Below are 22,822 nucleotides of genomic sequence, written 5' to 3' on the forward strand. Positions count from 1 at the left end.
GGATATGGGGATAGAGGTGGTCTTGGTCCAGCCCTCAGGCAGAGGTTTCTGCTGGTCTCGTGTGTGTTAGGTGCTTGGATAGAAAGGATCCACTCAGACCTGTCACAGGACAGAACCCACCGAGCTGGGCACAGGTCGAGAGCTTGACAGAAGAGCAGGAGCGGGTTGGGCAGCACTGGCACAGGCAGTGGCCTGAATATCTCGGGAGGGTTCCTGGAATAGAGAGCTCCTTACGTTGAGTGGGCATTTGCTAACATAGAGTATTGCCCAACAAAGAAATGAGACTGGCAGGGAGAAAGAGTCCCTGGGCTTCTGAGCTTAGGAGAAAGCCGGAGTGAGACCTTCAGATAGATAGCACGGGACAGCCGCAGGACCCCAGATCAGGTGCAAGTGGGGTCCTGGTTGTGGCCACGTTATTTGCAAGCCACTGGAGTTCACAGGCACCTGGTAGCTCAAGAGATGGGTGGTGTGCAGCGGATGCAGGTACAGGTGAGCTAGAGCCTGAAGACTACGCGTTTCCCCTCCTTCAGAGCCCCTGACGTTGGTACACGGCAGGGCCCTCCCCCTTGTGCTTATGGGTGGCCTGTCTAGACCCTGCCCTCTGGAGCTTCCTGCACAAGTGCTTTCTCTAAGCCTGTTTTCCTATTGCACAACAGGAGTAATCACTCCTACCTGTAAAGGTTAACTGAGGTCACGTGGGCCAGGCACCTGGCACCTATTAAGTGCTACCCCTGTTGAGTGCCTCCTGGAAGTAGGATTGCCCTTGAGTGGACTGGGCCGGGGAAGGTTGCCAGGAGCAGTCGCAGGAGCTCATTAATGGGTCCCCAGCTCGCTGGCCACTCAGGGCCTGGGAAACCACCTCTCCGACAACTCCCCTGCCCTCACGGCTCTTCGCTGTTGTGTGTGCTTCTCCTTCCTTCCTTTCGTGTGCAGTGCTGTTTATGAGCCTGTGTATATGCGCCCCTCAGGGGAGGCACAAAATAGCAATCAGTCTCCCTGTGGAGGAGCCTTGGAGGTGGCCCAGTTTAGCTGTCCCTGGAGTTGCATGCCTGCAGCCTCTCTAGGGGGAGTGCTCCCCTCGTCCGAGCCAGTCCCTTCCTGGTCACTTTCTCTCATCTACAGGGTCAGGTGTTGACATGTAAAGACTGTCCCAGGATATCCTACTGTGAGTAACTGCCCACAGTTTGTGACACAAAGCTCGCCCTAGCTTGTTCACAGGTACCCTGTTTTCTGGACTCACAAGTTCTCATCACAGGCCAGCACAATGGCTCAGTGAGTAAAGGCCCTCAGCACCAGGCCAGAGTTCATTTGAGTCTCTGGAGTCCGTGTGATGGAGGAGAGAACTGACTCCCCAGTGTGCACCATGGAGCACGTGCACACGCATTCGCATGCACGCACGCACGCACAAATAAAATTTGCAATTTTTTTTTTTTTTTTTTTTTTGCAGAACAAAAGAAATGTTCTGTTTATACTCAACACCAGTTGATCAGGCCCAGGGCAGAGTGGTCACAGGTTTTGCCTGCCTGGCACCCCAGCTGACAGTGTGAGGTAGGCCAGGCTTCCACTCTCTGGAAGAGGGGCTGATGAGGAGTGCACGGCGCACTCAGAGGCCGGCCTGGATGGTGGGTAAGTGCACCAGGGCCCAAGCTAAAGTCTCAGTGTAGTGCCTGACCTGGCAAATGAATACAAGATACTTGTTAAAAAAAGGAAAAAGCTTGCCGAGCGGTGGTGGTGCACGCCTTTAATCCCAGCACTTGGGAGGCAGAGGCAGGTGGATCTCTGTGAGTTCGAGGCCAGCCTGGTCTACAAGAGTTGTTCTAGGACAGGCCCTAAGGTTACAGAGAAACCCTGTCTTGAAAAACCAAAAAATAAAAAAATTTTTAAAAATAATAAAAGAAAAGGGAAAAGGCTGAATTTAGAGAGGCCAGCAGGGGCAAATTTGGGGAGACAGTGTAGAGACAAGGTTTGACTGTGCTCCCAGAACATCTCCTGGGACAAGAAGTCCTGGGACTACCTAGGACTCTAGACTAAGGGGCAAGTGTCTCTAGAATTCTGTGAGGGTCCCCTTGGTACGAAACAAAGCAAGGCCTGGCCATAGAGGGGGGCCCCAACCCTAGGTAGCATGGGTTTGGAGCAGCACTGCCTGTCTGATCCTGGGCAGCACCCTGGTGCTTGTCCAGCCTCCCTAGGGAGAGGAGTAGTTCCACCTCCCTGATGGCCCCAGGCCTTGGGCACAGTCCAGCTCCACACAGCTTCCAGGCCTGTTCCTCCTGGCTGCTCATGATCTACCTGGCTCACCTGCCCAGCCTCTCTGCTCTTTGTTTGGCTCAGGAGGCCCCTCCCCTCCCCACCCCACCCCAGCACACTCCTAGTCTTTCTGGTTCTTCATGTTCTCATCTGGTTTCACTGTAGACACGTTGAGGCAGGACCTGGAGGGGCACTTCTTCCCTGGGTTTCTCTCTTGCCTGGAGGGAAAGTGTATGCGGGAGGCCCCAATCTCTACCCCACCCCCCACCCCCGCATTCCTTCCTCTTCCATTTTTTTTTCTCCGTTTTTCACCTCTGGGTGTCAGGAACTGCATCAGACAGTGGGACAGCGCAGGAGACAGGACAGACGTGGGATCTGCCCTGTCCAGGGTTAGGGTCTGTTTGGGAAGCAGCTAATGAACACCAAAGAGGTGGAAAGTTGTAGCCTCGTGTGCATGCTGAAACTGAGCACACTGTGGGAGGCAGAGAGCTTAGAACCATGGACTAAACTAATGGGGCAGGTGGGTAGGGGCATGGGATGGGTGTCTGAGGAGATGATGTTTAAAGGTGACTTAAGTAAGAGTTTAGTGTGTAAAGGGGTAGTCTAAGAGGTTCTTAGGAGAAGATGCAGCTTATGCAAAGGCCCTGAGGCTGCAGGGAGCATTGCTTATTCTGGGCTCTAAAGCCAGGAGCATGGTTAGGTCAGACCTGGCAGGGCTTTGTCTACTGTGATAGGAGTTTGCTTTGGCTTTTTTTGGGGGGAAAGAGCAGTGGGAGGCCTTTGAGGAGGTTTGATCAGGAGGAGGCTGTTCTCTGGCTTCTGAATAGAGAAAAGAGGAGGTGGGGTGGGGTGGCACAGGCAGGGACTTCAGCTTGTTCAGTCAGCGAGTTGTCCCATGGAGGGAAAATGGTGCTCTAAAGTGGTGGCAGTGCAGATGGGCTGGGAGCTACCGTAGGGTGGGAGATGAGAGGTGACCGTAGTGGAGAGGGAGAGTCCTGTCAGACAAGTACAGCTAACAGTGACAGGCTCTGCCACCACTCTTGACAAGGCCCCCCAGTAGTCTGTGAACTGTGTCGGGTGTCTCGGTTAGTATTTACTGGCTGTGTGACTGAGATCACATGACTTGGTCTCTCAGCCTATGAAGTAGAGGCACTGATTGTAAAAGAGGAAGTGAGATAAAGTACCTGGTGCAGAGTGGGTGCTTTTCTGCCAGGGCTCCACAGGGGGCCTGACCTCCTGGGCACCGAGCAGGTAGTCTGAAGGGCTCCTTCCCAAGGCACTAGCTTTCCTGGAACTGTTCATTGGCTTGATTAATAGGAAATGGATCCCCTGTCAGGATTAACGAGGCATTGCTACGTCTCAGTGAGCCCAGTTTCTCGGGGCGTTTGACCCTGGGTGGTGGGACTTGAAGGGATAAGAGGCTGTGGGTCAGCCCTGGCATGTAAACCAGGGTGTGGCAGGGCCTTGTCTGAGCTCCTTTCCTCCCCCGGAGTAGGAACTCAGGAGCTACCCATGCTGTGGGAAGGCAGTTGCCAAGCCAGTGGGGGCAGGGGTGGGAGGGGCAGTTAGAGGAAAGCATCCCTCTGGGAAGCCATCCAGAACCTCTCAGGAGCTGGAATGTCCAGGCCTTTGGGGCTGGTGGAATGTGGGGTGAGGGGGAAGAAGGAGTCCTAGGGTCTGCCTAAGGCTTTGGGTAGGTGGGAAGTCTTTAGGAGAGTCTGGGGCTCCTCCCAGAAAAAAGTTCTACAGTACATTTTTTGGTTTTTGTTTTTCCTGGAGCTTGGAATCTCAATCAGAAGCAGGAGACACATGGAGGCAAGGACCCCCCCACACTCTGTTCTCTGCCAGCTATGTCACATTGGACAAACACCTTGACCTCCCTACACCTCGATTTTCTCTGTAAACAGTAATTATAGCACCCACCTCCTCAGCTTCAAAGAGTTAAGGGTTCAGCTCTTTGAACAGGGCTGGCTCTTACTAAGCACTATATAAAAGTTAGGTATTATTACTCTTTTCATTAGTCTCTCTTGCCCCTTGCCCCCAAGGACTCCTACCTGCAGCGTTAGATCATGCCTTATGTGACCACGCCACCATGATTTAGTGTCTCTCTCTCTCTCTTCCAGGCAAACCTGTCTTTGTTAAGGTTCCCGAGGACCAGATTGGGCTGTCGGGAGGGGTGGCCTCCTTCGTGTGCCAGGCCACAGGGGAACCCAAGCCTCGAATCACATGGATGAAGAAGGGGAAGAAAGTCAGCTCCCAGCGCTTTGAGGTTTGTCCTTGGCTGGCTGGGAGGACTGGGTAGGCTTTAGGGTTGGCCTGCTCTCTGTGTGGTCATCCTCTTGTTCCTCCTAATCTCCCTCAGGGGCCTTTTGGGGATGTGAGGAAAAGCGTCTCCAGTAGGTCCCCGCATGTCTAACAGGTATGACCACATCTGTCCTGTAACAGGTAATTGAGTTTGACGATGGAGCGGGGTCAGTGCTGCGGATCCAGCCATTACGAGTGCAGCGGGACGAAGCCATTTATGAGTGCACAGCCACGAACAGTCTAGGCGAGATCAACACAAGCGCCAAGCTCTCGGTGCTTGAAGGTACGTGCTGAGAGGTGGCCAGCTGGGCTGAGCATGGCCGTCCTGGGGTGGGTGAGAGTCAGTGCTGACCAGGCCTGGATCGCTAGCCTGCACTGAAGCCAGCTGTGTGCTGAGCTGGGTCAGACTAGAGGGGAGGAGCGGCTGCTGTGCAGCCCTGGGGCTATGTGGCTGTGGCAGTGAAGCCTGGCAGTTGGTGTCGGCGTCTTCCTGGTGCCCAGATCAAGGAGTTGGGTTCTGTGTGCGGATATTTGTGTCTTTTCCTCATCTGGGGGCTCGCTCATTCATTCACTCATACACTTTCCCTGAACTGCCACGAAGCCCAGAATCTCACGTGATGTGTGCCACCCTCATTCAGTGTCCAGTAAATTCTGTAAGGAATGGGGACACTTGGCTTCTAGGCCTTTGCTAGGGCCCAGGGTGTACGGGGAAACTGCGTCCAGGACTCTGAGTGGTCGATGGGAGGCTTTTCGAGTGACGGTTGGAGAACTGGAGAGCACGGAGGAGGAGAGTTATTCAGTGGGCCTGGAGGATCGGGCTGAGACGCAAACCCTTCCTTAAGACATAGAAAACCACAAATAGGGCGGGAAGTGACATGATTAAACCCTAACCACAGTGGCTGCATGAATCTGGACGTGCGTCTTCAAAATACCGCATTGATTGGTGCTTTTTTAAATGCAATACCAATATCTGTTCACTGCTAAAAAACTGCGTATAGGATAGAGCATAGGGAGAAGTAATGATCTCTTGCCGTCCTACCTCTACTGCTATTGGCTAGTTATTGGTAGCCCATTTTCGGTATGTATGATTTGTATATGTGTGTCCATATATTTGTTCCATGACTTTGGATCTTGTTTTGATTTTTCCCATGTTAGAGGACAAACTCGGCTTTTCAGACAAACTCGCTCGCTATTGGGCTAGCCTAGCTGCCTGGGGTGCTCTAGGAACCCACCTATCTCTACCTACCTTTCCTAGCCCCTGGGTTCCAGGCACTCAACCACCATGCCTAGCCTCTCACTCGGGTGCAAGGAAACTGAACTCAAGTCTTCTGCTTGCTCAGGAGGTGCTGTACTGAGTCATCTCCCCAGCCATTGCTTCAAAAAACATACTGTGAACATTTTCCTTGTCATTAAATATTCTTCTGCCTCATTATTTTTAATGGCTGTGGGTAAGCTGTCACATGGAAGCACCCTAATTTATTTAGCTGTTCCCTTTTTGTTGGGTGTATATGTTCCCAGCTTTCAGCCTTTGTAAGCCGAGTGCTATACATGTCCTTTAAAGATAATGTCGCTTAGCCGATCATTCTGTATACTAGGTTCATGAAGGAATTGCTAAAGTCAAAGGGCACATGCATTTTTAAGCTTCTGATATTTCTAGAAGATTATATCGGTTTATATTAGCAGAGAGCGCAGAAGAGGGCCTCTTCCCTGCACATCTCCACCAGCAGTGGAAATTACCATTAAAAAAATCTTTGCCAAGTTAATAGGCAAAAAAATGGCATCTCAATTTAATTTGCATTTCTTTGATTACAAGAGCATTTGAACATCTTTTCACATTGGCCATTTTTACGCTTTGACTTTATCCCTTCACACGCATCCATTCAGTAATTCTTGCATCTGTGTGTCTTGTGTGCGTCAGTGGGTTCTCACAGAGCTGTGTTAGACCCTCCCCTGTAGATGAGCCATAGAAGACAATGGTTAAGACAGGGACCCTGGACTGGTAACTGCCTCTGAGCCTCGTTTGTTCCGTCTTGGAGCCAGGATGCAGTACCCACTGTCCAAGCTAGTGTGGCGCTTTAATTACAGTGTAAAGTGTGTCCCAGGATTTCAGTGTGAGTGGACCTGAAAGTTCTACATTCTAAAGCTTAGACACCTGAGCTGCTGCCACTTGGTGTCATCTGGGTTGTGTTAGCCCCACAGTCCGTTCCATCTGGGGAGCAAGAGCCCAGACAGCCAGCGCTGGGATGAAATCATTGGTTCTAAGGTTCCTTCCTGACATTTCTGACCGACATTTCTCCAATTTTGTGACCCAGGAAAAGTATTTCTGTCCCAAACTTGAACCTATTGGCATCTGCCCCTGCAGAGAGCCATGTGCCCTGCCTGGCATCTGAGTGGAGGTCTGGGAGACTGGAACTGTGGCCCCTGTGGCATCTTCTGGGGCTCTCCGGCTGGGGAGCAGTCTCCTTGTGAGAATGGAAAGCTAACTCCTCCCAGACATCCCCACTGCCCTGGCAACTTCATGCCTTAGGATCTAAGGCCTGGGGAAGAGGACTCCCACTTGCAGAGGGTTGCCATTGGGAACGGCCTTCCTAGTCAAGAGTTTCTTTTCATGGATTAGGGGTTATTCACTATTATGTGGTGTTGGGGATGGAACCCAGTACAGGACACGTACTTTTATCCCCAGTCTTGGGCTTGAGAATGTATATTTATAAGCCTCTGGGAACTGGAAGGTGTCTGGAGTGTGGGACAAGTCTCTACTACAATAGAACGGTTGGAATTGTGGGTCTCGTGAGCCCCTCCTGCTCCTGAAACACAGCACCAGCAAGACAAAATGCTGACCTATGGGTCTTTGTAACCTTGACCAGCTTAAGGCTTGGCAGAAAGGAATGTCAGGGGCTGGGACCTCAGAGAGGCATCCTAGACCAACCCTGCCCCGTGTCCTCCACATTCCTCCTTCCTAGGATTCCAGGAAAGCTGGGGTGCATGTAGAAAATAGGTGAAAAGATGACTTTTTTTTTTTTTTGGAGTGCTGGGGTGGCACCAGGGAAGAACCATGGCCATTCTTGTGAGACCACCACAGAGGCGTAGTAGTGAGGACACGAACTTGGTTTGAGGACTGGGAAATAATGCTTGAACCCTTTACCCACGTCTCACACAATGTGTGCACCTCCAGACACACAAGGGTGTAAGCCTGCGCATCGAGATAGGTGCTTTCAGAGTGGCTGGAGAACGCCTCAGGAGCCTGGTCCAGGTACAGGATCAATATATGTTAAAAAGGGAACCCCAGCATCATACTTCCTTTGGGAGCCCTCGGCCCTTGCCTCATTCCACCCTCAGTCCAGCTTATGCTTGTCCCATTGCAGCCTCTGGGGACACTGCCATGCCAAATCCCTCGTGACTGCTCTGCTACTGGTAACTGTGTGAGCCTTAGCCCACTGTCCTGGGATGGTCAGCCCATGTGCCAGTGTCCCTGTCTATAAGGTGGGGTGTCCAGCACAAGGTGTCTGGGGGTGGGCCTGTCCTGTCCTAGGCTGTGACGAGTACCAGGGTCTGCCGCCCAGCGTTCCTGTCTGAGTGGTAATTGAAGCCATTAGCGCGCCAGCCTCTCCCTCGCCGGGTAATGGCAGGAAAAGCTCTTCTCGCTCCGCACTCTTGAGGCGGTGGCTGAATCATTCCCCCTCCAACCCGCCCGCTGCCGCCACTGAGACAGGGAATCTGACATTTTCCCTCACGAGGGGTGGGGGAGGGGAGTCAGGCCTTGATTCTGGGCTTTCCCTTCAAAGGTGGGGGGGGAGGTATAGTAAGGATGTTGAGCTCAGTTGGGAGGTCATAGAGTCCCCAAGGGATTGCAGAGTCCAGGCCAGGCAGAACCATGGTTGGGGAACACCCTAGGGGGAGGCTGAACAGGCAAAGGTGTAGGTGGAGCCTTAGTAACTGGGTAGGTTCTGGAAGGGACACAGAATGCCCAGAGGAAGATGGGGAATCATCTTCCTGGGAATCATCAGACTGTGAGCTGATTAGACTGTTTCTGACTTGTCCTGGGGGCCAGGCTCAGGGACTTAGTGTTTGTCTTTTCGTGGACAAAGCACATGGTGTGCTTACAGTGGTGTGAGCATGTGTGTGAAGTGTTGTGTATACACAACACTTTGTATGAGGAGTGGGCCTCATACCAAAGGAGTTGTGTAGCAGGATCTGTGCATGTGTGTGCCTCAGACAGTGGGGGAGGGGCATTGTAAGCAGGTGGTGTGTACTTTATGGGCTACGTGTGCATCAGGATGTGTACACACGCACATGTGCACAGCAGGCAGTATCTGGATTGTGGGATACATATGGCCGGTGGTGGTATAGAGTGTGTGTGTGTGCGACACAAGGTTTACAGCATGTGGTATTATACCTTAGCTTTGTGAATAGCAGGAGAGTTGGCCTGAGCTGGGTGTGTAGGGTCAGTCTGGTGCTGGTGGGAAGTCAGGGGTGTCATATTCAGATACGTCGTCTCTGGGATGCCACCGAGTCTCTGCTTTGATCTGTCGGGCAGCGATGGATGCTGGGCAGCATGGTGATCTAAAGTATTATTGGCATCTGCCGCAGTGGCACCTTGGCAGTTCCTATAACCAAGCCAAGAGGAAGGCACACTGGATGAGTCCTGACTAAACGTGGCTTTCGGAGGCTTTAGGACCTCTCCTTTCTTCCCCACTTCCCACCTGGCCCTCTTGGCCTTCTACCTGCTTCCCTCTGGCCCCTGTGTCTGCTAAGTGGGCAGGGCTGTGTCTCCTTTGCCACTTGGCCCAGGGATCCAGCTAGAGTGTCTAACATTGCCCACCTGGCGAGGCCAGGGTCAGGGGTGTTTCGGTGTAACACTGGATCTTGGCTTATGTACTTGTTCTCACCGCGGTAGACTCTGAGGCTGTGGGGTGATGAATAGCTTCTTAAGACACACACACAGTGTGATGAGCAAACTATGACCTGTCCCTTGGTGTCCTGCCTGGGCCGGATGAGAATATGCTTTCCCAGGGAGCCATCTTTCCCTGCCCTAAACCTTTCTGTTCCCTTCACTCATGGTAGAAAGATTAAGGTAAAGAGATACCATAGAAAGTCCCAAATCTGGAACCCCAGATAGCCTTGTTCTTTCCTGGAAGCAATGGCACTGCCTGCTGCTGGCCCAGCAACCTTTGGGACCTGACCTCCATTCCCTGTGACCACGTAGATTTCAGGGCCATGCAGATGTGAAGTGCTGTAGCTGAACTTTGGAGGTTTGGGCCCCATTTTGAGATGGTAGGAAGGCACTGTTGGAATGGGGCAGAAGTACACGCTCTGGAAGGTCAGGCCCTGGGTTTCTGGGTCCCTGGAATCCTCTCGTCTTTTCTAGTTCTGGTAGTCTTCAAGGACCCTGGTGAACTTTTTTTTTTAATGGATTCTCCTGTGGTATGGGGTTATCTCTGTTAGTGGTGTACATAGAACTTCCCCTATGCCTAAACTAGTTCTCAATCACTGTGGTCACAGGTGGCTCTCAGGCCTGTTTTGTGCTTACTGTTCTTTGCCCTGGCTTGTGACCCTGGATGTATAGTCTCCATCCTTGATAAGGTGTCCTCACCCTGGCTGCCCAGGGAAGGAAAGGCTTAAGGGCAATGGTGTCACCAGATTCACGTTTCATAGAAGTCCTTGGTGCAAAGTGGGGTGGAAGTGCTTCCCAGCAGTGGGGGGAAGATGTGGTTAGGCAAGAGAGCTTTGCCCTGAACCTTGTGAGTAGAGGAGAAAGGGAGAGAGATCAAGAGCATGCTAGGTGGTATTCTGCCAGCTGCCTCGCTCTGAGAGCCAACGTAGCTCTGGGTTCCTGGTTCCAGGCCTAGGTAGATGGTGGGACCACTTTCTAAGAGTAGGCCCAGGTCTGAGAGGGTGAGTTGAAAATTGCCAAGTTGGTTGTGTGTGGACATCCAGGGAAAGATGTCGAGAAGACCTGGTATGGCCTTGCCTGGCCCCCTGGAGGGGCAGCTGGAGATGGAATCATCATAAAGCCAAGAAGCCAAGGCAGAAGAATCTCCAGGAACTGACTTTAGCTGTTGGGAGGAGCTTCCTTGGGAGATAAGAGGGGAGCCAGGAATAAGGGAGGCAATGGAAGTTGATGGAGTGTGAAGGAGGAGAAGCCAAGTGAGATAAGCATTGGGCAGTGAGTGTCCTTTAGATTTAGCTCTGGAGTTGCCGCTGACCTTGGCTACCGCCCTCGAGGAAGGGGCGGCGGGGGTGGGGGGGTGGGGGAGGGTGGTGGGGTGGCAGCAGGGCTGCAGGGGGCTAAAGACCAAGTGGGAGGCTGTCAGTGGTCTGAAGTGACTGGGAGCAAGGCTTGAACCTAGAGAGGTAAATGGTTAAAAAGAATATTCATGGAGCAGAACTGGGGTAGAGGAACACCAGGAGGGGGAGTGCCCAGCATAGCCAGAGCCAGGAACTAAAATGTGGGGACCAGGCAATGGCCCCTGGGTTTACTGAGTATGCACGATGGGGAGGCCTCACCTGCCAGGTTGAGTAGGATGATGTGGAGTGCCAGGGAAGCCCAGGGGAGGGGGGATTACTGAGAGAAGGAGGCCTGGCTGCCGACAGGCCCCAAACAGCTCAGACTCAAAAACAAAACAGGCTTTTAAGATGCCAAGTTTGATGAAATCTGAGTGCTAGAAGAGGTGGGAGTTTTCTCTTGGAAAAACAGCTGAAAGTCGAGACTGAAAGCTGCGAAGGGAGATGGGCCCTGAGGCCCCTCAGGCCCCTCACTGCCTGGGAACTTGGGGGTGGGGTGCGGCTAGGCCCTGAGAATGAGAGCTTGCAGGTTTGGGAGGGCTTGCTGTCTTGACCCTGTCTTCACCAAAGATGGAGCTGCCTTGGGGACAGGACTGAGGTGGCCTTGGGCTTCCTTGGAGTGCTTGAATGGCAGGGTGGGGTCTGGCCACCCACAGAGAGGTTCCTGCACGGTTTTGGTCTTTGCCTGTGTCCCCAGGTGCATGCATCTTAGCATATGTGTCTCTCTGATGTTGCATCTCTTCCCATTTGTGTTCCATATCTCTGCGCATACCGCCTCTGGATCTGCTTGCAGGAGTCTGTTTCCACAGGTGCTTGTCACTGTGGATGCCCCTCCACATGCACATGGAGGCTTCTATTTTTGCACCTGTCTCTTTCTCCATGTAGTTCTCTAGGTCCCTGGCTGTGCATGTTTCTAAGGTGTCTGCGTGTTCAGGGACAGGGTGATATGCCCGTGCATAGAGGAGGGGTCAGCCGCACAGACGGTACCACCCCAGGGAGCCTGGGTATGTGCATGCGCATATGTGCCTGTATTCAGAGATGCCATGAAGCTGGGTAAACACGGGTGAAGAGGTCTCACTGACAGACGGTGCTGGTGCTTGCCCCTACCTTCACCCCCTCCCCTCTAAAGCATCTCCATCTGTTAGCTTCCCTGGTGCAGCCCCCAGCCTCTGGCCCAGACTCCGCCCCAAGCATCCCAGGCTGAGCTGGACAAAGAGACCTGTGTGTGCTCTCTAGGGCCCTTCAGCAGCCTCCCTCCTCCCCCCAGTCATTATGATGACTTGTTGGTCTAAACTTCTCCACCCACCCCTCCCCGTCCTCATCTCTCAGAACTCCGGTACATACCCGCAGACTCACCTTGCTATTTATTGTCCCTCCATCCTCCTTAGAGTCTTTACTCAGGCAGTGCGCAAGGGAAGCTTTCTGCCTTCTTTGCACATTCTTGATCCTCCTTCCTCCAGGAAGTCACCAAGATAGCAGGTGAGAGATGGAGTCACACTGATTAGTTCTTCTGCTGAGGGACCTAAAGCCCGCTCCCTGCTCCCCAATCCTTAGACACGCCCTGCCACATGCCCTCTCATCTCTGAGACAACCAGGACCTCTCCAGGGAAGGGCTTAGGTCTCCCAAGTACAGTATTTAAAGGGTAGCGCAGTTGGGTACAGGAGCCATTCATGAATACTTGAATGCTCACTGTAAGTGCACAGATCTGTTCGGGTGGGGCAGACTTTCGATTATGTGTGGAGACTGTCTAGGCTTAAGCTACCGGGTTGGTACCTTTTCAAAGTCCCGCGAAGCCTCAGTGGGCTTCTCTTTCTGCTTTGGGGACCCTAGGTGCAGTGGAGGGTCTGGCTGACACTGCGGACTATATATGCAGAGGCAACTTACAGCCTATTGCACTGTGCTGACCCTGGCAGGCGGAGCTGGGTGCGCTGCGACGGTGGAGCTGGAATGCTTAAGGGGGGAATGTCCGCCCCCCCCCCCCAAGCAGGGTCCAGGGTGGAGGCGCGGCTGCTCCGCCCAGGCAGGGGCGGGAAGGGCGGCGCCCAGTAGGACTTGGACACGGAGGCGCGTGCCCGCTCGGACACAAGCGCGCGCAGCCCTTCCACCGTGGCACCCGCCTCTCCACCGTCGTCATGGTTACCGGGTGGCCTGGAGGGGGGAGGGGCCCTCCCGCGCCAGCAGCCCCTGTGCTGGCAGGACACGTTTGGAGGGTCTATAGCGTGACCCGTGCAACCCGCCTTTGGAACGTGGGTGCATGCAGGGGTGTTCACATGTGGGGAGCAGTGGACTTATCTTCGTAGCACCTGAAAACGCAGGGGCGTGTGTGCTTGGGGGGGGGGGGGCTGCAGTGAAGCCGGAAGTCAGTTGAAGGTGTAGAAATGGGAAAGGGCGTGGTTCCCCCAGGGATGCCCCTCCCTTCCCTCAGCCCTGACCTGCCCACCTTTTCACGTTTGCGTCTAAAGCACTAAAGCTCTGGGGTCTTAGCTGGGCTTTCCTCCAAGCCCCACCCCCAGTTTAACTGAGTGACCTTGGGCGGGTTTCTAGATTTCTGCCAAGTCCCCATTTGCTCATATGCCTCATAGGGTTTTGGTAAAGATTATCATTTTGTAAAGCTTTTAGAGAGTACCTGCAACAGAGTGAATGCTTCATGCTTGGAACCTTTTATCCCTGGTGTCCAGAGGCCTCAGTTTTCTCAGTTGTTGATGGGTTGGAAGTGACAGTGACATCCTCTTGAGAAATCTGCCTTGGTCATTAACCTGAGCGGTTCACACTCCTCTAGACACGGCTCTGGTGGCACTGGGGGGTGACGGTGGCAAGTGTACCAGTCGTGCTGGCCCACATGGAGCCAGTTGCTCAGCAGGCATCTGGGAAATATCTATTGTCCTTAACTGGTGTGAAGATGCTTAAGGCTCCCAGTTGGAAGAGGAGGATGAAATAGCATCTGGTCAGTCCTGAGGGGCTGGAGTCCTCCTGAGAGACTCACACACACACTCCTGGGCGGGGGTGGGGGAGAGCAGCCTTTCCATTACCGCCTGGGAGCCTAGTTGGCACATGGGACTGGCGTTTGGGTCCTGCTATTCAGTAGACAGCTCTTTACACTCACTGGTTTTAGGCTTTGGCAGTGGTGCCTGAGGGATGATCTGAGCCAAGGACGAGCCATTTGAGGGCGTGATAATTGAGGGAGGAAAATTAATTGTCCTTAATTTGGCATAGGTCCCAAAGACCTTCCCTGTGTCAAGAATTCAGAGTAGATTCCTGGGACATGGGGCTGCAGGCATTTGTAGTGCTTTCATCCTCGGTCCTTACCTCCTGGCAGTAGGCGACAGAGGCTAGGTAACTCCTGGGCTATGGCTCTGTCAGGACCTAGTCACCCCTCACCCTGCGCCCCATTCGCTCAAGCAGGTAGGCATAAAATCTGGAAAGAGCAAGTTTGGTGCCCTGGTCAGTGAGTAGCTCTAGCAGTCTCGAGCATCCCCAACTGTTGGAAGGGGTGGGGAGGGTGCCCCTAGGCCTCGGGTCTTGCTATCAATCTTGCTCGCAATCTTCCAATTGATAGCAGGCCAAAGAAGCTGCACACACGCAGCTCTCTCTGTTCTCTCGCCTATGTTTAATATAATCCTTTTCAAGAATCAGAGTGGAGAGTCAGGGCACTGTGGGATCGTAGTTATAGCCAAGGACACCCAGTGTTTGCATCCAGAACTTACAGGACTGTGAGCAGGGGTGTGTATAGCCAGTTCCAGGGAAGTCAGGGGCCATACTGAGAGTTTTCCTATGCCCCAGCCAGACACTCTTCTGGGATATCCCTAAAAGTTGCAATTTTTTGTTGTTTTGTTTTGTTTTTTTTTGGGACAGGGTTTCTCTGTAACAATTCTGGCTATCCTGGAACTCACTTTGTAGATCAGGCTGGCCTTGAGAAATCTGCCTGCCTCTGCCTCCCAAATGCTGGGATTAAAGGCGTGCGGCACCACATCCTGGCTAGGAGCTGCAACTTTAATGAGGTTCCTCTGTCTGCTGTGGTTCCTCCAGCTTCCTCTCATGTCTGTGCCCCTAATTGCCCCCCTTAGGTCTCCAGAGTGAGCGGGGAAAGCTGGTGTTGCCACCTGCCCTTTACTTTTCTCCCTTTTGAGGCTGAGTCTCTCTAGCATGAGAACCTGGCCTCAACAAATGTTCTCACACAGTAATGCTGTGCTGGGCATGCGAGAGGGAAATGCAGAGTTGTGCCGCTTTTCCCCACTGCAAGGCCCAAGGTTTTTTTTTTTGCAAAAGGTAGACAAAGGGCAGACATTCCTAGAGGCCCTCATTGAGAACCAAGCCTGGGAGAGGAGAGGGATTGCTGAGTTCTAGAGAACACTCGATGGTTGTGTTCCAGTGGGAAGGACTTCTTACCAGTCTAGAATGAAAGGGGCCTTAGGCTATAGTTTCAGTACCTGAACCACCTGTTCTGTATGGGTGGCTCTGGGTGCAGGTCCTGTATCAGGTACTCCCCAGTGCCCTGATGAAGTCTTTAAAGTATCTTTACATAGTGGACACCTAACCCCAGTAGACAGATGGAAAACAGAGAGTAAAGAGCACATACAGGCCCTAAAGGTGGTAGGTAGTGGTAGAGATGGGAGTTCCCCATGGTCTACACTGGTCCAGCGTCTGGCTTCCCAGTTCTTGATGCTTCTGAGAGATGGAGATTGGGTAGCTTTGCCTCAGTCCATGAGGGCTGCTTTAGGAACCTGTGTGAGGCAAGAATGGGCCTTGTGCAAGTGATTTCCTCTGGGAGTCACCAGCTCCAGGAAAAGTGGAGAGGAAAAACCAGGGCTATTTGTTTGTTTTATTTTGGTCGTCTTAGCCAGCTCATACTCAGACATGGTCCTTAGGGCCTGGTCACGGTTGTCAGGGTCAGGTTTGAGTGAGAAAGAAGGGCAAGGGTCAAGGCTGCAGCAGAGAATGGTCAGAGGCAAGACTCTAGAGTTAGGTCATCAAGAGGACAGGTGCCAGGGTCAGTGACCTGGGGCTCTGCCACATGGTAGATCTGAAAGGATCCAGGCCAAGCAGGGATATCACATGTGCTGACAAGGAAGTGGAGGCTGGACGAGCTCAGAGCCTCTAGTGGGGTTGTGGCTATTGGTGCTTTGTATCGCCCCTGCCGCCCCTGCTGCCCCCGCTGCCCCCGCCCAGTGTCCATATAGCACTCTGTGCTGCAGCCAGCAGAGCATTGATCTCTGTTCTTCCCAGGACCTAGAGAGATAAGTGCTGACGTCTTCAGTCTGTGCTTCCCAGACTTGGAAACTCCCCAGCAGGGATGTGATAGTGCGGGCCCTCCTGCAGCCCCTGCCTTGCCAAAAGGACTTAGGTCTCTTGACTCCTCTTTTGGGGTAGGGCTCGTGCTTAGAAGTCAGGGGTGGAAAAGAGAAGGGTATTGTGGGTCCCAACTAACCTGAAAGTCAGAAGCAGCTACAGGGAGGCCTTCAGGGGCAACAGGGCCAGTCCTAATGCACATGTCACCCTTTGTCTGCAGAGGACCAGCTGCCGGCCGGGTTCCCGACCATCGACATGGGACCTCAGCTGAAGGTGGTGGAGAAGGCTCGTACGGCCACCATGCTGTGTGCAGCTGGTGGGAATCCAGACCCTGAGATCTCCTGGTTCAAAGACTTCCTTCCTGTGGACCCTACTTTAAGCAACGGCCGCATCAAGCAGCTACGCTCAGGTGAGCTGAGGACAGAGTTTATTAGCCATGAGTACCATGGGGAATTCATGGGGATGGGGAGTGAACATTCCAAGGCAGACTGAGTAGTGTCCCCAATGTCGTGGACCAGATCTTGCCTTGGGAAGAGGATGCAGTGGCAAGTGCTGTCCTGATCATTCCGGGATTGTTAGATGCTAGGGCTGGTTTTGCTCCTCCAAGCATGACAGGCCTGAGGAGGGCACCCCTGGATTTTCATCTTCTGCTTTTCCCATAGCCCAGCCTACGTCTGTGTTTTTCTAGGCAGCACGGTTTCTGGGGAAGGAGCCAGTGATGCTCGATTCATCAGGCATCAAATGAACCTTAAGAGCCTGAAACTAGGGGGATTTGCCTCTGTCCTTTGGCCACCAGAGCCACCTGTCTCCTATGGATGTCTCAGTTGAGCCACCTTGGAGCCCTGGGAACAAGGATGCCACTGTGACCAGGAGGAGGTGTCACCCCATTGATCGATCTGCCTGTGAGGCTCCCGCCAAGAAAATTGATTCTGATTTTGTGGGTATGGAGTGGGTGGGAAAGGAGGATCAGAGTCAGCTGGCCTGCATGCTACATCCGCTGGCAGCTCAGGATAGACCCTCAGACTCTGCTCCAGAAGTCCTGCTGGTTGTTGGTAAGCCCAGCTTTGGTTTGAGCTCCTGCTGTCCATCACCTGTGATGTCAACATCATGAAGGATGTGACTGCCTCTTTGGTGTCTCTGCTGGCTTCAGGGGTGCCTACTCCTCTCAGCCCCCCACCCCCATCATCTTCCATCAGGCCCACACCATCTTGGTGCCAGGGAGAAAAGGGAGTGATGAGCCCCCCAGCAGGGCAGGGTTCCGGCCCCAGCCACAGCCGCCTGAGACAGCCCACGAAGTGTTAGCTCATTTAATTTAATTAAAACTCAACAAGATGGAGGCAGCTGTAGTGCAGTTAATTAAAACAGCCATAATCAAGGCAGGAAATGGTCCGGTAGCATTTGTGGCTGCTGCCCAGCACAGCACAGCGGCCGGCATGGCTATCTCCCCTGCATTTGCTCATGGGTGCCCCAGGCAGGTTCCCCATGCTGCCAGACGGGCCTCCCTACAGGCTTGACTCCTCCCCGAATGGCATTGACTGTCTGTGGCAGGCAGCAGTTCTGGGAAGGCCCGGTGTCTCCAGCATTTGTTCATCAAGTATTTATGTAGTGCTTACTGTGTGCCAGACCCCATGCCACCCCTCCCCTGCCCATCACTCCACCGGATGCTGCTCAGGCCTCTTCCTCTTTGTCCTCACAGTGGCCAACAGCCCTTCCTCCTTCTTGAGCAAACCCTCCTGCCTCCCCTTGGGATTTACCACCTTGACTTGCCTCTAGCTGCACTGTTAGTCTTGCATGAAATGCTGGTTCCTCCAGATGAGAGACCTGCCAGTCTCATCCTTACTGACATAGTCTGTCCTCTGGCAGGCGAACCCATTGCTCCTGGTTCCTCAGTCACTACCTCCTTGTTTGTACCCCTACTGGTCAACGCAGCCCAAATGTCCTGTGTGAGCTCCAGGGCCCACATTCAGTGCCTTCCGGATCCCCCATCTTGGACGAACAATGACTTCCTTTATAAACAGCCATGCCCTGCTCCCACTGACCCTTTCTCCATGAGTGGCAGCCTGAAAGACCCAACACTCCATCCGGTGAGGAATCACATCCTCTCCATGTACCACCACGTGGCTCTCAAATTGGTCCCCTCTTCTCTTTCCACAGCCTCTGTCTTAATCAGGGATACCACTGTTCTCCCTGCCTCCGGGCTCTCTCTAGAAACTCTGTCCTCTCGCAGCCTGTGCTATTGTCTATTCATCTTCCTCTTAGACTATGAAAGCCATGCTACGCTGGACCCTGGGCTTAGAACCCTTGACCCTGCCCGCGTGGTCAGATGCGTGCTCTCGGTCAAGGCACCCTGCCCACATGGCCAGCTTTATCTCATCCTGTCCTATCTAGATCCACCCTAATTAGTTCTCTGACCTCAGTCAAATTAACTTCATCACCAGCTTTTCTCAGCTTACAGAGTAGCTGCCTTAAGCAAACGGGCAGTTTGCTACCGGGTTTATGGTACCGTCTCTGTCCTGCTTCCCGCCACTTCCCCATTTGCAGGGAGCCTGTACCCAGCTTCTGGCTGTTCCCCAGGAGCCACAGTTACCAGCGTTTGTCTCCAGCCCTGCTTACCTAGACGGGATGTGGTGGGGCTGAGACAGGTTTGCTTGGCAAGGTGCCCCTCCCCACCATCCTCAGTTCTTCCTAAGTCCTCACTGCAGGACTATTCTATTGACCTTTGGGACCTGTCACTGAAGAGGGTAGCTAGCTGCTCCTTTGACCTTTTCTACCACCAGGAAACTGACGTAAGGGTCATGGGTGTGTGCGTGTCACGGGGCGGGCGGTTCTTGTGTGTCCAGTGCTCGGGATGGAGCCATGTGGAGACATCCCTCCATAGAGTGGGTTGTCCCCTGTTCACTCCGTATTTACCAGGCCCCTTGTGGTTTTCATGTCACCAGCAGTTCACAGGGTGCTTTCCTACCCTATGTTACCACTGAGTCCCTTGTAACCCTTCCCAAGTAGGACAGGCCACGATTATCATAGCCACTTCCCACAGGTCAGAGGGTCACCTGTGGAGATGAGGGTCTAAGGGCCCTCCTGGGAGGTAACCGGTGCTCAGTGCATTCTAACAGCGTGTGCTAAACCTGGAGCCTGAGAAGTAGCCGTGTCCCACGGCTCCAGACCTCAGCCTCTCGGGCTGGCAGTGTGCACAGCTGAGGTGTGAGCTCTCCATGAAGGGCTCTTTTCCTGCTGCGGCAGTGTGATACGCTGCCACAGTAGCCTCATGGGCCACCTGAGCTTGAGACCTGAGGCAGGCCCAAGAAGGACAAGTACAGAAAGAGTGGTCTACTGTGGCTGTGACAGAACCATAGCCCCGACAGCCTCACCTCTCCATGGGGTCCAAGGCTGGGTCCTGAGGGGAGGCTGTTTGCCCATAAGCTCTGCCAGGCCTGAGCGAGAATGCCACTGTAGAGAACACCGTCACTAACACACAGAGCCAGCTGAGCCTTCTGCATGCCCACTACCCAGTGGTGTCAAGTGGAGATGGCAGCTCTGGCTGCAGGAGGAGGCCTTTGGTAAGATACTCTGACTAGAGGTGCCCATCTACTTCACCCTGATGTGCGTGTGGCTGGGTCTTCCAGGAGAGTACAGTCAGTGTGTGAATACAATTTCTGGGCTCACTGGCATGAGTCTCCTAGGGAGGCTGCCTCTTGGGGCCCCTTCAGTCCCATATACCCGTCTAGTGAAATAGAAAGGGCAGAGTCTCTGTTTGCAGGCAGTGTACAATTCTGAGAAGTCGGTAGGTTAGGTATAGAAAGAGCAGAAGCCACAGGCGCTTGGCTGTATACACTACAACTCCTGCCCTAGCTCTGATTTAGACGACAGGAGGGCAGTCAGTAGGTCAACTTTCTGGTCTTAGTATTGCTGACTTTAACTCAGAGAACCTTAAGGTGGCTTTGTTTGTCTAGAATATACCTATTGATGCTTACTGTACTAGATATTTAAGATAGATAAATTGTAAATATTTACTAATTATTTTAAAATAATTTAAAAACTATTAAGTGTTAAAAAACATTCTGAAATTTAAAAAAAATAATTATATTCTAAAACAAAAAAAATTTAGTGAGAAAATCCTCATTGTTAATGTAGAGCTTAAACGTGGCTGCATTTAGCCACATTTAAGTATTATAGGCCGTGTACCCTCCAGGAAATGTCACTCTGTATTCATGAGAGAAAGTGGCTAAATACGGCCAGTAACTCTCTCCCTGTTTTTAAAGCAAGGTCTTTACCGTATGGCTCTGGCAGACGTGATGATGCTTATTATATATTCCAACCTGTTCTGAAACTTTCCACAGTCATCCTGCCTCAGCCTCCCAAGTGCTGAGATTGCAGGCATGCTCCACGCCCTCCCCCCCAGTCTTAGATTTATAGAAATTAATTGTAGGTTTTAATCTAGTGGACCCCTCTCAGGGGTCTGCACACGCACATACACACACACCGACCTCTGGTCTACATATGGAGAACTGGTATGATGGCGCTCACTTAGCCGTGCGGTCGCATACACTCCCAGCCACCGACTTTCCTTCCAGTCTCCATGTCTGCAGGATGTCCAGTAGGAAGGCCCTGAGTTAGAAGGGCCAGATCCTGCTGCCTCAGATCTAAGCTTCTTAATGTTTCCAGGTTTCTGTTCCCTCATTTGTGCATAGAGATGGGTATTTTTCCAGGGGGCTGTTGCCAAGTTCAGTGAGACAAGACCTGATCTGTGGCCCTGAACACTTCTAACCCACCCCTGCCAAAGGAGCCAGAGGGTGGATAGACTTGGACCTGGGTCTATCTACAGGTTCCTGGCTCCAGTGGTTGAAGTGGGAGTCTCGGGAGAGGCACGTGTTGGAAGGCAAACCTGCTCAGGCCTCATAATAGACCTGGCTTTGGAAGGCAAGTGCCTGTCCCTCTTGGCTGCTGATCCCAGGGCTCGGAGGCAGCAGACATTCAAGGGGTGGGTGCTGGCCCTTTGCCTTTCACCAGATAGGCTGGGGAGCTCTGAACAATCTGTCCTTAATAGAGTCAGGTGGGTTTTATGGGCTGTCAGCCACTGGGCTGTGAGCTGACTGAGTCTCACACCTCCCTCCACTGCTGGATGCCGGGGCTGGTCCATGTTTGGGGAGCCCTGGTCCGTGGTAACCTATGTAAGCTCTTCCCTTAACCCTGCCTGCTTAAATGCCCTGGTTTTGTGGTGAGTGCTCTCCTCAAACACTTACCCCATGGGATTTGGGTGATCTTTAGGGTGGGTGCTGCCTCTTTTCTTCCCCTTCCCTTCCATCAACCCAGCCAGCAAGGGTCACAGGAGCCCAGTCCTACCTTCCTGACTCCTATCAACACCTTCTCCTGCCCTCCACTTCCTCAGAGCAGTGCCATTGACCCAGGGGACATGCTCCACCCCTACTCAGCTTAGCCCAGCCTGGTGCTTGCTCACATAACACCTGAGTCACCTAAACAGATGCCTCAAGTTCTCTGTACGGTTAAGGCCCCTTTCTAGCGTTTTGTTTTATCTGGTTTGGCTTTTGTGGCTTTCCTTTTGTACTAATGTTTCTCTCTGATCTTATTTGCATTCAAATTACCTCACCAGGTGGTTCACCAATCAGAGGTAAGAATGCTGTCCGTGCATCTCGCCATGCCACACCGCACCACGCCACTACTGTCGCCGTTGGTCACCTCCACTCCATCCCGTCCAGTCCGTCACCTCCCCATACCCATCCTGACCTCTCCAGTCTCTTCATCTCCAGCCCCACAGTACCACTACCAGCCACCACACACCTCCACTCTCAGTCATTCCCTCCTGTGAACTCATCCATTACAAGTCTGCATTGTGGAGATACCCCTGAGACCACCCAGGATGCCAAGCCCTGCGCCCCACTCTTAGGCCAGCCCCGTAGAAGGGATCCATTTGGTTCCCATAGTGAAGCCTAGCCTGTCTCTAAGGCTGGTATAGATGGAGACACTTCCTGTAAGGTTAGGGAGCATGACAAGTCTGGCCCTTTTCCTGAGAACTTCTTCCTTAAAACCCTCAATTACTACTTGGCTCTCCTAATACTTTGGTCCTGTGGTCAATGAGAACCCCCTCCCTCCATATCTCTTCAGCAGCAAGGACTAGAGATTTTAGATTATTTTAGGTATTCTATTTAGATTTTAGATGGCAGTGGGGAAATACAGAGACCCATGCATAACTAGGTCACCTGACCTGTCAGCTTGTAGTCTCTCCAAGTGGCCATCTTGGAACAGGGCACTGCAACCTCCTGGGGAGAAAGCATAGACTCTGGACTCCTGAAGATCAGGGTTCAAGTCTGACTCAACCATCCCTCAAGTCCGTCTCCTCCTCTTAGGACTGGAGCAAGGACCCGCTACCCTCAGACTATGAGAATTACAGGAGAGTGGGATTGTAGACGGTTTATCACACACAGAATGGTGGTTTCTGTTTTTTATCCCATCTTCCTACATTTGTCAATGTTTGTGGGTACATCTAGACTCTCGGGTAAGGTGAAGAGTGCTCGGGACGGAAGTTGAGTCGGGGCTGGTCGCCTCCCGAGGGATGTAACTTGTCCTGATGGTAGAACTCAGTTCCCCTCCCTCTCTGGATCTCCCTGCACATCACCTTAGCACACTGACCTGCTTTCCCTGCTACTGGGTCTGGGTGTCCCTATAGACTGGAGATGTCCGTGTACA

The 22,822-nt window shown here is 52.8% G+C and overlaps 1 protein-coding gene across 9 annotated transcripts in view; it reads left to right on the plus strand.

Annotated features, from left to right (window-relative positions):
* Window positions 1–22,822, plus strand: part of Ptprf (protein tyrosine phosphatase receptor type F) — an 82,520-nt gene that overhangs the window by 16,618 nt on the left and 43,080 nt on the right. For 7 of the 9 annotated variants that reach the window (XM_041653055.1, XM_041653058.1, XM_041653062.1 and 4 more), the window contains exons 4-7: window positions 4,371–4,516; window positions 4,693–4,834; window positions 16,341–16,529; window positions 21,729–21,746. In XM_041653055.1, coding sequence (XP_041508989.1) covers window positions 4,371–4,516; window positions 4,693–4,834; window positions 16,341–16,529; window positions 21,729–21,746 — 495 coding nt within the window. The remainder of the gene's footprint in view (window positions 1–4,370; window positions 4,517–4,692; window positions 4,835–16,340; window positions 16,530–21,728; window positions 21,747–22,822) is intronic. The other 2 variants (XM_041653056.1, XM_041653061.1) reach the window with 1 other exon arrangement.

This window comes from Microtus oregoni, unplaced genomic scaffold (genome assembly GCF_018167655.1).
Source record: "Microtus oregoni isolate MIOR12 unplaced genomic scaffold, Mior012 000005F_ref0000423, whole genome shotgun sequence".
Taxonomy (NCBI): Eukaryota; Metazoa; Chordata; class Mammalia; order Rodentia; family Cricetidae; genus Microtus; species Microtus oregoni.